The 12,619-nt window shown below is 34.9% G+C and overlaps 2 protein-coding genes across 2 annotated transcripts; one reads left to right on the top strand and one right to left on the bottom strand.

The window, feature by feature from the left end:
* Positions 1–5,147: 5,147 nt before the first annotated feature.
* On the bottom strand, positions 5,148–10,879 carry LOC111898612 (probable serine/threonine-protein kinase PBL16). The gene is given in 7 exon segments (XM_052768435.1): positions 5,148–5,636; positions 6,014–6,137; positions 6,230–6,366; positions 6,642–6,777; positions 9,915–9,998; positions 10,000–10,220; positions 10,514–10,879. Coding segments are annotated over 7 exon segments (1,119 nt in total). The 5' UTR covers positions 10,578–10,879; the 3' UTR covers positions 5,148–5,283.
* LOC111898613 (pectate lyase) lies at positions 7,132–8,973 on the top strand. The gene is made up of 4 exons (XM_023894511.3): positions 7,132–7,353; positions 7,447–8,089; positions 8,151–8,387; positions 8,500–8,973. Exons 1-4 carry the CDS (start codon positions 7,265–7,267, stop codon positions 8,710–8,712), a joined length of 1,182 nt encoding a protein of 393 aa, XP_023750279.2. The 5' UTR covers positions 7,132–7,264; the 3' UTR covers positions 8,713–8,973.
* Positions 10,880–12,619: the final 1,740 nt, after the last annotated feature.

The raw sequence follows: 12,619 nt of genomic DNA, 5'->3' as shown, positions 1-12,619 counted from the left end.
AATCGGGAAACAACAAATGGACAGAGAGAATGATTATAATCCATGTCTCAGTTCATATGATATCTAGAATGGAGGAATATATGATCCCTTATCTAATGGACAAGTCATTGACAAAGGTCAGAGTTCATCGACAAGGTCAGAGTTCGATAGAAGCTTTTGAGAGCTACGATTGCCATTTGGTTCCTGAAGTCATACACAATAATAGTTTTAGACTTATCCAAGTGGGAGACTGTTGGATTAATGTCTAAGTCCATAACTATAATTGGTAAGACTTGACCCGACCCGGCATGGTCCATTTGGGTTGCATGACATCATGCACTTGGATAGACTATAATGAGAGAAATAAGACACTTATGGTTATTAATATATTATAAGTTCTAGTATATTAATAATAAGAATAATAAGATTATTTAATTAGTATTAATCAAGAATTAATCTAGGATTAATTAAGTGATCAAAAGAAGACTAATTAAATATATGGGTTGATTGTGTAAATCATCCATACTTGTATAGTGGGCTAATGCTCCATGGATAATCAAGTTGGGCTAAAACCCATAGGATGGTCCATGGATGCTCCATGGTGTATTTGAACCCATGGATCCAAGGAAATGGAAAGTCATGACAATTAGGGTTTACCCTAATTGTAACACTATATAAAGATCTTATTCGTGACCAAAATCGGCACTAGAGTGTGTAAAAATAAGGGCTAGCCGATTTCAAGAGTTGTGGATTTCTCTCAAGTTATTCCAAGTGTATTTGGTGTTGTGTGAACCATTTGAGGTGTCACACTTGGGGCACTAGGCACTCAAACTTCATGAAGACTTTATACATCAAAGAGGTATGTATTCTATCTTGTTATATTGATAGTTTTATATGCTAGATTAGGATAATACCTTGGATGTTCATATTTGCATGTATAATAGAGAAAACATAGATCCAAGGTATTTTGGGTTGCATGTACACTTAGAAGTGTTAGAATGCTCAAAACCCAACAATATCTATGTGGCTTATGGCAAGCAGGTTGAAGTCAAAGCAATTGGCACATTTCGTTTATTACTAGATACTGGTTTTTATTTGGATTTTCAAGACACTTGCATTGTACCGTCTTTTAGACGCAATTTGGTTTCTGTTTCTAAATTGGATAAATCTGGTTATTATTGTTCTTTTGGAAATGGCGAAGTTAGTTTGTCTTTAAATTAAAATATTATCGGTACTGGTTCTCTAATGTATTGTGATAAGTTATATATGCTTGATATTGTTACTTCATATAATGAAACCTTGCACGTGGATTCACGTGGTACTAAGCGAAAATTAAATAATGAAAGTTCAGCAACACTATGGCACAAACGCTTAGGCCATATCTCAAAAACGAGAATTTATAGGCTTGTGTCAGATGGAGTGTTAAGTGACCTCAACTTCACAGATTTGAAAATTTGTGTTGAATGCATCAAGGGAAAACAGACAAAAACCAAAAGATTAGATGCCACTAGGTCTTCAGGTGTCTTAGAATTGATACATACAGATATTTGTGGACCATTCCCTTTGGCTTCTTGGAATGCTCAACAATATTTTATATCATTCATAGACGATTACTCACGTTATGGGTATCTATATCTTATTCATGAAAAATCTCAGTCACTGGAAGTGTTTAAATCTTTTAAACTTGAAGTTGAGAACCAACTTAATAAAAAGATTAAATGTGTTAGATCTGACCGTGGTGGTGAGTACTATGATAGATATGACGGATCGGGTGAACAATGTCCAGGACCTTTTGCGAAATTCCTAGAGGAATGTGGAATTGTCCCTCAATACACAATGCCAGGTTCGCCTAGCATGAATGGTGTATCTGAAAGACACAACAGAACTCTTAAGGATATGGTAAGGAGTATGATAAGTCATTCTACTTTACTAAAGTCACTCTGGAGTGAAGCACTTAAGACTGCAACTTACATTCTTAATAGAGTACCAACTAAAGCAGCTGTTAAAACACCTTATGAGCTTTGGACAGGGAAAAAGCCTTGTTTAACTCATCTTCGTATTTGGGGATGTCAAGCTGAGGCAAGGCCTTATAGGCCGAATGAAAAGAAATTGGACTTCAAAACCGTTAGCAGCTACTTTATTGGCTATTCTGAACGATCCAGGGGTTATAAGTTTTATGATCCTGCAACAAAATCAATTTTTGAAATAGGAACTGCAACGTTTTTTTGAGGATGTTGAGTTTAGAGGGAGAAATAAGGTTAGATACATTGTCTTTGAGGAGGAATCAATCTCGATTCCTACTGTTAATTTTAACGATACACAAATTAATGTGCCTATCGGAGAAGAAGTAATTCAGGAACCTCAACAAGACAATGTCATTCACTCTCCTATTCATAATGAACAACCTCAACAACCTCAACTTAGGAGATCCACTAGAGAACTTAGGAGATCCACTAGAGAAAGGAGAAGTGCAATCCCTTCGGATTTCCATGTATATCTCCAAGAAAATGAAGAACCGGATGGAATGATTGAAAATGATCCAATCAACTTCTCTCAGGCCATGCAAAGTTCAAATTCTCAAAAGTGGATTGATGCCATGAACGAGGAGTATAAGTCCATGCAAGACAATAAAGTTTGGGATCTTGTTCCATTACCTGAAGGTACGAAGCCTATTGGTTGCAAATGGATTTTTAAGACCAAAAGGGATTCAAAAGGTAATGTGGAAAGACATAAGGCACGTGTTGTAGCTAAGGGCTATACTCAAAAGGAAGGAATTGATTTTAAAGAGACATTTTCTCCAGTTTCAACAAAAGACTCTTTTAGGTTGATCATGGCACTAGTTGCACATTACAATCTTGAGTTACATCAGATGGATGTTAAGACAGCATTTCTCAATGGTGACATTGATGAAACTATATATATGGTGCAATCAGAAAACTTCGTATCGAAAGAATCAAAGGAAATGGTTTGCAAGCTAAATAAATCTATCTATGGACTCAAGCAAGCCTCCCGCCAGTGGTACCACAAATTTCATCAGATCATTGTCTCATTTGGTTTTGAGGCAAATATAGTAGATGATTGTGTATATCACAAGTTTAGTGGGAGTAAATACATTTTTCTGGTCTTGTATGTTGATGATATATTACTTTCCACCAATGATTTAGGGGTCTTATATGAGACCAAGAAATTTCTTTCGAAGCATTTTGAGATGAAAGATCTTGGGGAAGCCTCATTTGTATTAGGAATCCAAATTCAACGAGACAGATCTCGTGGAATTCTAGGATTATCACAAAAGAGCTATATTGAAAAGATCCTTGAAAGATTTGGCATGCAAAACTGCGAACCAGGAGACACCCCTATTTCAAAAGGAGACAACTTCAGTCTCGATCAATGCCCTAAAAATTACCTTGAAGTTAAAGAGATGCAGAAGATTCCTTATGCATCGGTTGTTGGGAGTCTTATGTATGCTCAAGTGTGTACACGTCCCGACATATCTTTCATTGTAGGGATGTTGGGAAGATATCTAAGCAACCCAGGTATGGACCATTGGAAAGCAGCCAAATGGGTTTTGAGATATCTACAGAGAACAAAAGACTACATGCTCACATATAGGAAATCAGATGTTTTGGAGATTATTGGGTATTCTGATTCTGATTTTGCTAGATGCCAAGACAGTTATCGATCCACATCAAGCTACATTTACTTATTAACAGGAGGAGCTATTTCATGGAAGAGTGCTAAACAAACTTTAGTAATTTTTTCCACTATGGCGGCAGAATTTGTAGCATGTTTCGAGGCATCAGATCATGCAATATGGTTGCGGAACTTAGTCACAGGGCTGCGTATTATTGGTGTTGAAAGACCACTAAAGTTGTATTGTGACAATAAGTCAGCAGTGTTGTATTCCAACAACAACAGAAGTTCCACAAAGTCAAGGCATATTGACATTAAGTTTCTTATTGTTAAAGAAAGAGTGCAAAATGGAAAAATCGCAATAGAGCACATCGGGACAAACTCCATGATAGCGGATCCGCTCACGAAGGGACTACCTCCCAAGGTCTTTCATGAGCATACTACACACATGGGTGTGATAAATATTGATGATAGTTTGTTTTAGTGGGCGTTTTACAATTTATTTTTGGGTGTTTTATTTTGGTTTAAGAACAATTATGTTTTTTCTGTACAGACTTAAGAATTCGGTAAATTTCATTATTAGGTGCACTTATTTGAAGTTTGATCTCATTTCAAGTTAAAAAGAAACTCGTCGAAAATCAATTTTGATTTTGTGACCACGCATCATGTTTAATCTATGTCGTTAGTTATACTTATATATGTGACCATTGATGGTTTAGTTACGTAAATTGTAACAAAGACCGCATTGATCCTATACAGTTATGATTAATGGACAAGACTGTTTAAGGGTACCAATATCATGATAACATACATTAAAGCGCTAATATGGTTATATGTACATTTATATATTCATGGTCCAGTGGGAGATTGTTAGAAAATCATGGGACCATTCTATAAATGAACATATATATTGTTATCATTTAAATCCAAAATATTATGGCAAGTGTATAAGATTGTTGATGGACCGATATTCACTTACCATTTGTGGCTTGAGTTCTCAGTTTGACTCAAGATCCTCAAGATCCCTTCCATCTCTTACATTAGGGTTTATCTCCATCTATAAATATATGTGATGATGAGCAAATCAGAGAGGACGAAATTAATTCACAAATTCGTTTTTCTTGAGTGCAAAGGGTTCTTAGAGTTGTCTTGAGATCAACTGGAAAACCAAGTTTGTTCTTCAGATCCAAAAGCTTCAATGGAAGCAGGTACACTATCTCCTTCTACTATTTTCTTTTATCCAGATTCGAGTATGAAGGTCCGACCTTGAAAACTTCCGCATACATATATAGACTAAGTTATTAAAATACTTATAATAAACTATGCTAGATAGATGGAATAAGAGCTACTAGTAATGTCCACAAGGTGACTAATTCACATTGGAATTAAAAATCCCACACTATATATAGCGTCAATACTCAAGCCCTTGATCATTTATGCAATACACAACCTTGTAACCAACGGTGTGCTAGAGTGTAGGGCTATTGATGAAGTTTTTAAGGACTAGCTACTAACGAATCGCAAGAACATGCCAATGCCATTTTAAACACATCTTCATTTTCCATATACACTACAACATAAGTTGCCAAAGTAACCATATAAGTTGCATGTTATGATTGAAAACAAAAAGAATTGAAAAAAATATAGTAGTTTGAATAATAGTTTGCATCTTTAATTATCAGCAATCAAAGTCAAGGTAGTTCCCTGGGACAAAACTTCGGGTGCAACTTGCAGCGGCTCCAAAGAATCTACTATGTCCCGCATAAGTGGTCTAGCTTTCGGATTACGATTCAAGCAATGGTAAACTAGCATGGCTGCCTTTTGGAACCCTTTGATAGGGTAATCACCTAGCCTAGGATCTGCGATGTCTAGCAACTTCTTCTTTTCCTTAAGTAATGGGAGAGCCCAATCTGCAAGGTTTTGTTCTCGAGGTGGCCTTGATTTGTCCAATGATTTTCTTCCGGTTAGAAGTTCAAGAAGAACGATACCATAGCTATAAACATCACTTCTTGGAGTCAAATGGCCTAAAATTAGAGGAACATGTCATTAGCATGCAAGAAACAAAAAATCTATTCAATTCCAATTAACTTGTATTACAAAGTCTTAATTTGGTAAACGCTAAGTGGGTATTTCCTTTTTAACGTGGACTATCCAAGAAATGAGCTTTTCTCGTTAAGTCTTTAACCTTTTACAAATTGGTCCTAAATTTTTTTTTTCTTTCCATTGGCGTTATTGTCTCCAATGTCTTAGAAACATCATTTATCATATCACTTAATGGAAAAAGAAAGCAAGAAACATTATTTATCACATCACTTAATGGAAAAAAGAAAGAAAGAAACATTATTTATCACATCACTTAATAGAAAAAGAAAGAGGGTCTAACTGGGGAAAGTTAACAAACCTGTCATAATATACTCAGGCGCTGCATACCCATACGTTCCCATTATGCGAGTAGAAACATGAGTTTTATCTCCAACAGGACCATCTTTCGCTAGCCCAAAATCGGAAAGTTTTGCATTATAGTCCTATATGCCCACATAATAATTAGTCAAGAAATTCCAAATGACACAATAAATTATTAAATAATATATGTTTTATTGAGTATTTGTGCACTAACCGGGTCTAGCAAAATATTTGAAGTTTTAAAATCACGATATATGACAGGTTTTGGTGCATCATGAAGGAAGGCAAGTCCTTTTGCAGCACCATAAGCAATCTTCATTCTAGTTGACCATGGAAGAGGAAGTAACACCCCTACAACACAATACCATTTCAAGAAACTAGCTAAACCACATAACAAAAGCTACATGAACTTTTTTCTAACTTTTGTAGTCAAATTATTCTTTCTTATGAGCTGTAAAGTAAGCAAAATCACTTTGTTTTTAGATATAGCAAATGTGATTATTGGTCTTTTTCTTGAAAAGTAGCACACTTTCCTTCAAAAATATAGTATTTTTTTTACAAATCTCAATATAATCGTTAAATTTCTATGGAATATTAGAATCTACACGAATTCATGGAGCACTTACTCGAAAATAATTTATTTTCCACGCTTCCAAGTGCCATATATTCGTATATAAGGACTCTATGCTCATCTTCACAGCAGTATCCGATCAATTTCACTAAATTTGGATGAGTAAGCTGCCCTAAAAATATAACCTCGGCCTACAAAGCACAGAAGAGCTATTATTTTTGGAATATAATTCCGAAAACATATACTCAAATTAAGCATGTATACATGTATGATAAGAAATGGTCAATCGTTTGAATCTTAACAATTATGAGTTTTAATATATATAGAAGGACGTCCCACAACCACTATACATACGTAGTGACTTTTTTCGACCGAGGAAAATATATATGAATTTCATCGGTCTTTGTATGTTCTCTTTCTGTCCATTGTTAGTAGCGAAAATAATGACCACAATAATTTTTCGGTAAACCGTTTATTACTAAATATATATAAGCAAAGTCATCTTATTTAAACGAAGAAAATTATCTCCAACAAAATACATAATAAACGAATCACTTGCTTTTGGTGTATATGGAATAATAAAGCTAGTGATTCCTTTTAGATTCGTAGCAATACAATATTTTAGGTACTTTTTGAGGAAATCGATCGTAAAAAGGGTGGATATAGGAGAATCATACAATGGGAAAACCCTCTTTCCTTCTTTTTTTCACCCATGCCTTTCTTTTTATGGTGTCGGGTATTTTAGCTAGGACCATACAAGATGAAGGGTGAGTATATATATGTTTGATAAACCTATAGGCATATGAATTTAGTTAACTCTCGTATATATGAACTCTTATATATATGTTACTTTCGTGTAGCTCTATTCTTGGAGCAAATTCAACAAGGAGGGGCCTACATACCGCATGCGAAGCAACAAACAAAATAGATAAGTGCTGGAGGTGCAAACCCGATTGGGCAACAAACCGTCAATTATTAGCCGATTGCGCTCTCGGTTTTGCAAAGGGAACCACCGGCGGAAAGGGCGGAGAAATCTACGAGGTCACTGATCCTTCGGATGACGATGCTGTGAATCCAAAACCAGGGACACTTCGGTGTGGTGTTACCCAAAACAGACCTTTATGGATCATCTTCAAGAAAGATATGACGATTACACTCAAACATGAGCTTGTAATGACTAGTGACAAGACAATCGATGGTAGGGGTGCATGCGTCCAGATCGCTAATGGTGCTGGTATCACCATAATGAAGGTCAAGAACGTCATCATTCATGGGATTCACATACACCATATAAAAGAAACACCAGGGGGAGTGATTAAGGATTCAGATACACATTCTGGGCCAAGAGCAAAAAGCGATGGCGATGGTATCTGCATCTTTGGTTCTTCCAAGATATGGATTGACCATTGTACACTCGATCATGGTGCAGATGGGCTTATAGATGTTACAATGGGTGGCACAGACGTAACCATTTCCAATTGCATATTCAACGATCACGACAAAGTACGTAGATTTATGTATATTATATCTAATCTTGTACACTTTGTGATTAACATATGAACAGGTCATGTTGCTAGGGGTAGGTAATGAACTTGAAATGAACATGAAAGTCACGGTTGCATATAACAAGTTTGGTTGCGGATGTGTCCAAAGATTGCCTAGGTGTCGATGTGGTTTTACACACGTGGTTAACAATGACTATGACAAATGGCAAATGTATGCTATCGGTGGTACGGATAAACCTACCATTCTTAGCCAAGGCAACCGATTTGTGGCTCCTGATGACAAACAATACAAACAGGTATTGCAAAGTTGTTATTAGCATGGACTTTGTGTATGTTAATATTAATATATACAAACTTTCATCATTCTTTTCTTTTTGGATTTGTCTAACGAAAAGATATGTTGTGAAGGTGACACGAAGGGCTGAGGCCACTGAGGCAGAATGGAAGACATGGAATTGGAAATCGGAACATGATATTTTGCTAAATGGAGCTTTTTTCATACCATCAGGTGGTAATATACAACATCCCCCTGGGATGCTTGAAGTTGAGACAAAGATACCCGTTGAGACACTCACCCGTTGTGCGGGCTTACTCAAATGTACCCCTGGGCAACCTTGTTAAGCACCCAAAAAAAAAAAAATCATTGATATTCGGAACGCAAGATCAATGACTTTTAGTAGTGTCCGAAATCTGTAGTCATTAAGTAATGTGCATTAAAAAAAGTTTTAAGGAAATGTTGTAGTTAAATTTAATTTGATCTTTTAGTGACGGAATATATTCAGTCACTAAAAGTCACCATAGATCCAAGAGTTGTATGTATATGTTTTTGTCATACGTATATATAAATGATCAATGCAAACGTGTGATACAAACAAAATATAATTCTGTTGCTCGAAACAAAAGTTGTTGAGAATGATTATAATAGATGATGACTCCATAAGTACTATTTCTAAGTAGTAACTAATTAATTGTAATAGTTGCAAGATAAGAGTATTATTCTCGATGATTCACTTGCAAGTTGTAACTTGAATGTACTCATCTAAAGAATTGTTACATGACATTAATACTTATTGTTAGTGTTTAATTACTTAAACAAATGATAATCGATTTTATACACAAAGTAATAAAAACAAAACAAAAATAAGAACACAAATAATATATATGGTTCATACGATTAGAATGATCGACTACGTTTATGGTCGAACTCAACAAAGGAGTTTTTTTATTTCCGAATTGCTATATGATGATACATTATGTTACACTAATTCAAGAATATGAATAGTAGTTGTTTCACCAAAAATAGCCAATAAGACTAAGAGAAAAACCTCTGATGAAAAACTATATAGTCAAAAATGAATAAAAAACCACATAGTTTTAAGAAAATAAAATATTATAAAAGTATTACATAAATAAGGAGGAAAATTCTAATTTAAATTAAGAATGCGTAGTTTTAAGAGTTGATTACTTAAGCTAAGCTTATATAAACTTGTTAGGTATATTATATATATATACTATATATATATATATATATATATTATATATATATATATATATATATATATATATATATATATATATATATATATATATATATATATATATATATATATATATATAGAGAGAGAGAGGAGAGAGAGAGAGAGAGAGAGAGAGAGAGAGAGAGAGAGAGAGAGAGAGAGAGAGAGAGAGAGAGAGAGAGAGAGAGAGAGAGAGGAGAGAGAGAGAGAGAGGAGAGAGAGAGAGAGAGAGAGAGAGAGAGAGAGAGAGAGAGAGAGAGAGAGAGAGAGAGAGAGAGAGAGAGAGAGAGATTTTTTTTTTCTTACCAGCCATTCTCTATGGCCTTGCAGACTGTTATCTCCATCATGAACTTTAACAGCTACCGGATTGGCTGAATCCCCTCTTTTAAATCATCTTCAAGAAACCCTTATAAACACTACCAAATCCGCCTCCACCTAGCATGTGATCTTGTCTAAAATTACCAGTGATTTTTTCTAAGTTCATCAAATGTGAAAACGATTAAAGGTTAGTTGCAGAACTACGACGAAAATCTTCCACTTCTTCAGGGTTTGACGGCAGTTTATTGTCTTCCTCCTTTCTTCTTGCCAATGAACTTTCATCCCTAGTCAACTCTGAAAACGAAGACCAAACCATGCCAAATATAGCCAACATATGAAAGACAAGAACATAATATAAAAAAAAAAAAAAATCATAAAAAGCTTTAGATTAGAAGAGCATATTCAGAAATGCCACCTTATCTCTTAATTTCCTTTCATCATAAAACAAGAAGCCAAATCAAGAACATACCTTGAATGAGGAATCTCAAAAGCAAAAAAGTAAAAGAAGGTAGGAAAAAGAACATGTTTACAAAAACCTAGTTGCGATTTATATGGATTAAAACTAAAAAGTTTATAGAAAACCACACCTGATTTTGAGTTTGATGAGACTCTATATATCGAGGGTTTCCACTTACACCAGCAGCTACCCATCACTCGCTCTTTTACTCACTCTTTTACTCAACCACAAAAACAACAAGCTACTAAGGACATAAACAAGAAAAATAACCCATTAAAAGAAAAGATGAAAAGATTAATGGGGATTACTCTTCAAAGGTTGAATCTTTTATTGCCAAGAGAGAAAACAGAAAGAAAAAATGTTTGTGGGGAAATTTCTTGTGGGAACTAAAGATCTTTCTTGATGGTAATCATGAAGTGGAGTGTCTAAGTGGTGGGGGCTGTTTTCCATCCGCATGTTACTTTGTTTTAATTTCGAAATTGTGGTGTGTACATGTGCTGTTTCTTTTTAATGTTTGGACTTGAGTGTTAGTGCGTCTTTTGTAAGACTTGGAGAATTTTAATAGCTATGAGTCGTTATCTATCCTCTTCAATACCTTCTTTTTTAGCCCGCGCCTGTTCTTTTTTACCAATCTATTCACATAGATTCCCCTCATTAATAGTGCGTCAATGGGCCTATGTTCTTTCATATCTTATTCTTCCAAAGTTTTGCAGATAAATTTCCTACTAATTTACTTAATTTAGTACGTGCATTTAAATTCATGCCCAAGAAAAGGCAGCAGTGATGAATTATAACAGTGGCAAGAAGTGGAAATGAAAGAAACATATTTTAATGTTATTTGGTTACATTACAAAATGAAAGAAATATAAATTTAATTTTCTCTAAAAGAATGTTGGTAGTATTCATCACCATCGACCATCGTTGCCTTCATATTCGTCTTATTCAACATCTTTGTCATCGTAAAAATTGTTAGTATTGTGCGTTGATAAACCGTATACTATTGTTGTTTTAGTATTTTATTTTGATGTGTTAAATTGTATCCTTAGTCATTGCACACCTTCATCGATTGCCATGTAAGTCTCCGAGTCAATATTACGACCTTGCCGCTTAAAGAAAAAGTGGATTCCCAAACAAACGTGAAAAATTGTTAACAAATCTCGGATCATTGCGACCAAAATGGGAAATTGTGGTTTGTTATATTTCCATCAAGACCACAAAACTAAAATTTTAAATTCGTCAATATTTGTATATTTTATAAAATTAACATATAGCTTCGTAAATCCTTACTATTTATATGTTGGTTCGTGCTTGTCACTTCCATCACTATAGAGGGTATTAAAAAGTTGCATTACTTTATCGTTATGGCGATCTAGTAGTACACGAATGCTACTCCTTTACTTATCCCCAATTATTTGTAATAGTAGGGGCGTTCCATATTTGACCTTATAATATTACATAAATCTCTAAAAATCTTAGTAAATTAAATTAGCTACATGGTTGTGTGCAAATGGCATGTCTTCCTGAGTACTCAAGCCTAAGCTATCAACTGTTTTAGTTATTAGAACTTTGACGTACACCAACAACATTTATATAAGATGGATTGAAAGTGGCGGGAACATGTATGAATTTGAAAAAAAAAGGGTTTACTCCATGAGATTGAAGGTTCAAATCTTATTTGGACATAGATGGTATTAAATGTAGAGTAAAAGTAGATTATGATTATCATTCAATTCTTATAAAATTTTATTAAGACAGAATTTCAGAATTGGTCCATGTGGTTTTCCAAAAGCACTACAAGAAATCAAGGCATTACCGAGGACACCTTTAACAACGACAATGACCTTTAGCGGCGATTTATCACTTTGTCGCCGCTAAAATCCGTGTTGCCATTAAAGGCGTCGCTGGTAATGTCTTGTTTATCGAATTCACATTATCCCCTTCTGATAAACCCCAATTGTCCGATCGAGTATCTAATCCAACGACTGTGGCCTCGTTTTCGCACAAACCCAATACCGGCGACAAAAAGTCGTCGCTAAAGGTCGAAAAAGAGACACGACATAAGTTCCATCCTTAGACGTCATTGCTATTTGTTATATTCGTAGCTATAGGTTTAGTGTCGTTGCTATTGGTCGACGTACATAACACTCATCTTTCTGCTTTCAACTTTCATTTATATACATTTTTTTTTCCATTTTTCCTTCGACAACTTTCGCTTAATCGATCATTCCGAAGGTTA

The sequence above is a fragment of the Lactuca sativa genome, chromosome 2, assembly GCF_002870075.4.
Source record: "Lactuca sativa cultivar Salinas chromosome 2, Lsat_Salinas_v11, whole genome shotgun sequence".
NCBI lineage: Eukaryota > Viridiplantae > Streptophyta > Magnoliopsida > Asterales > Asteraceae > Lactuca > Lactuca sativa.
Note: the sequence above shows the minus strand (reverse complement) of the source record. Positions and strands in the feature narration are given on the sequence as shown.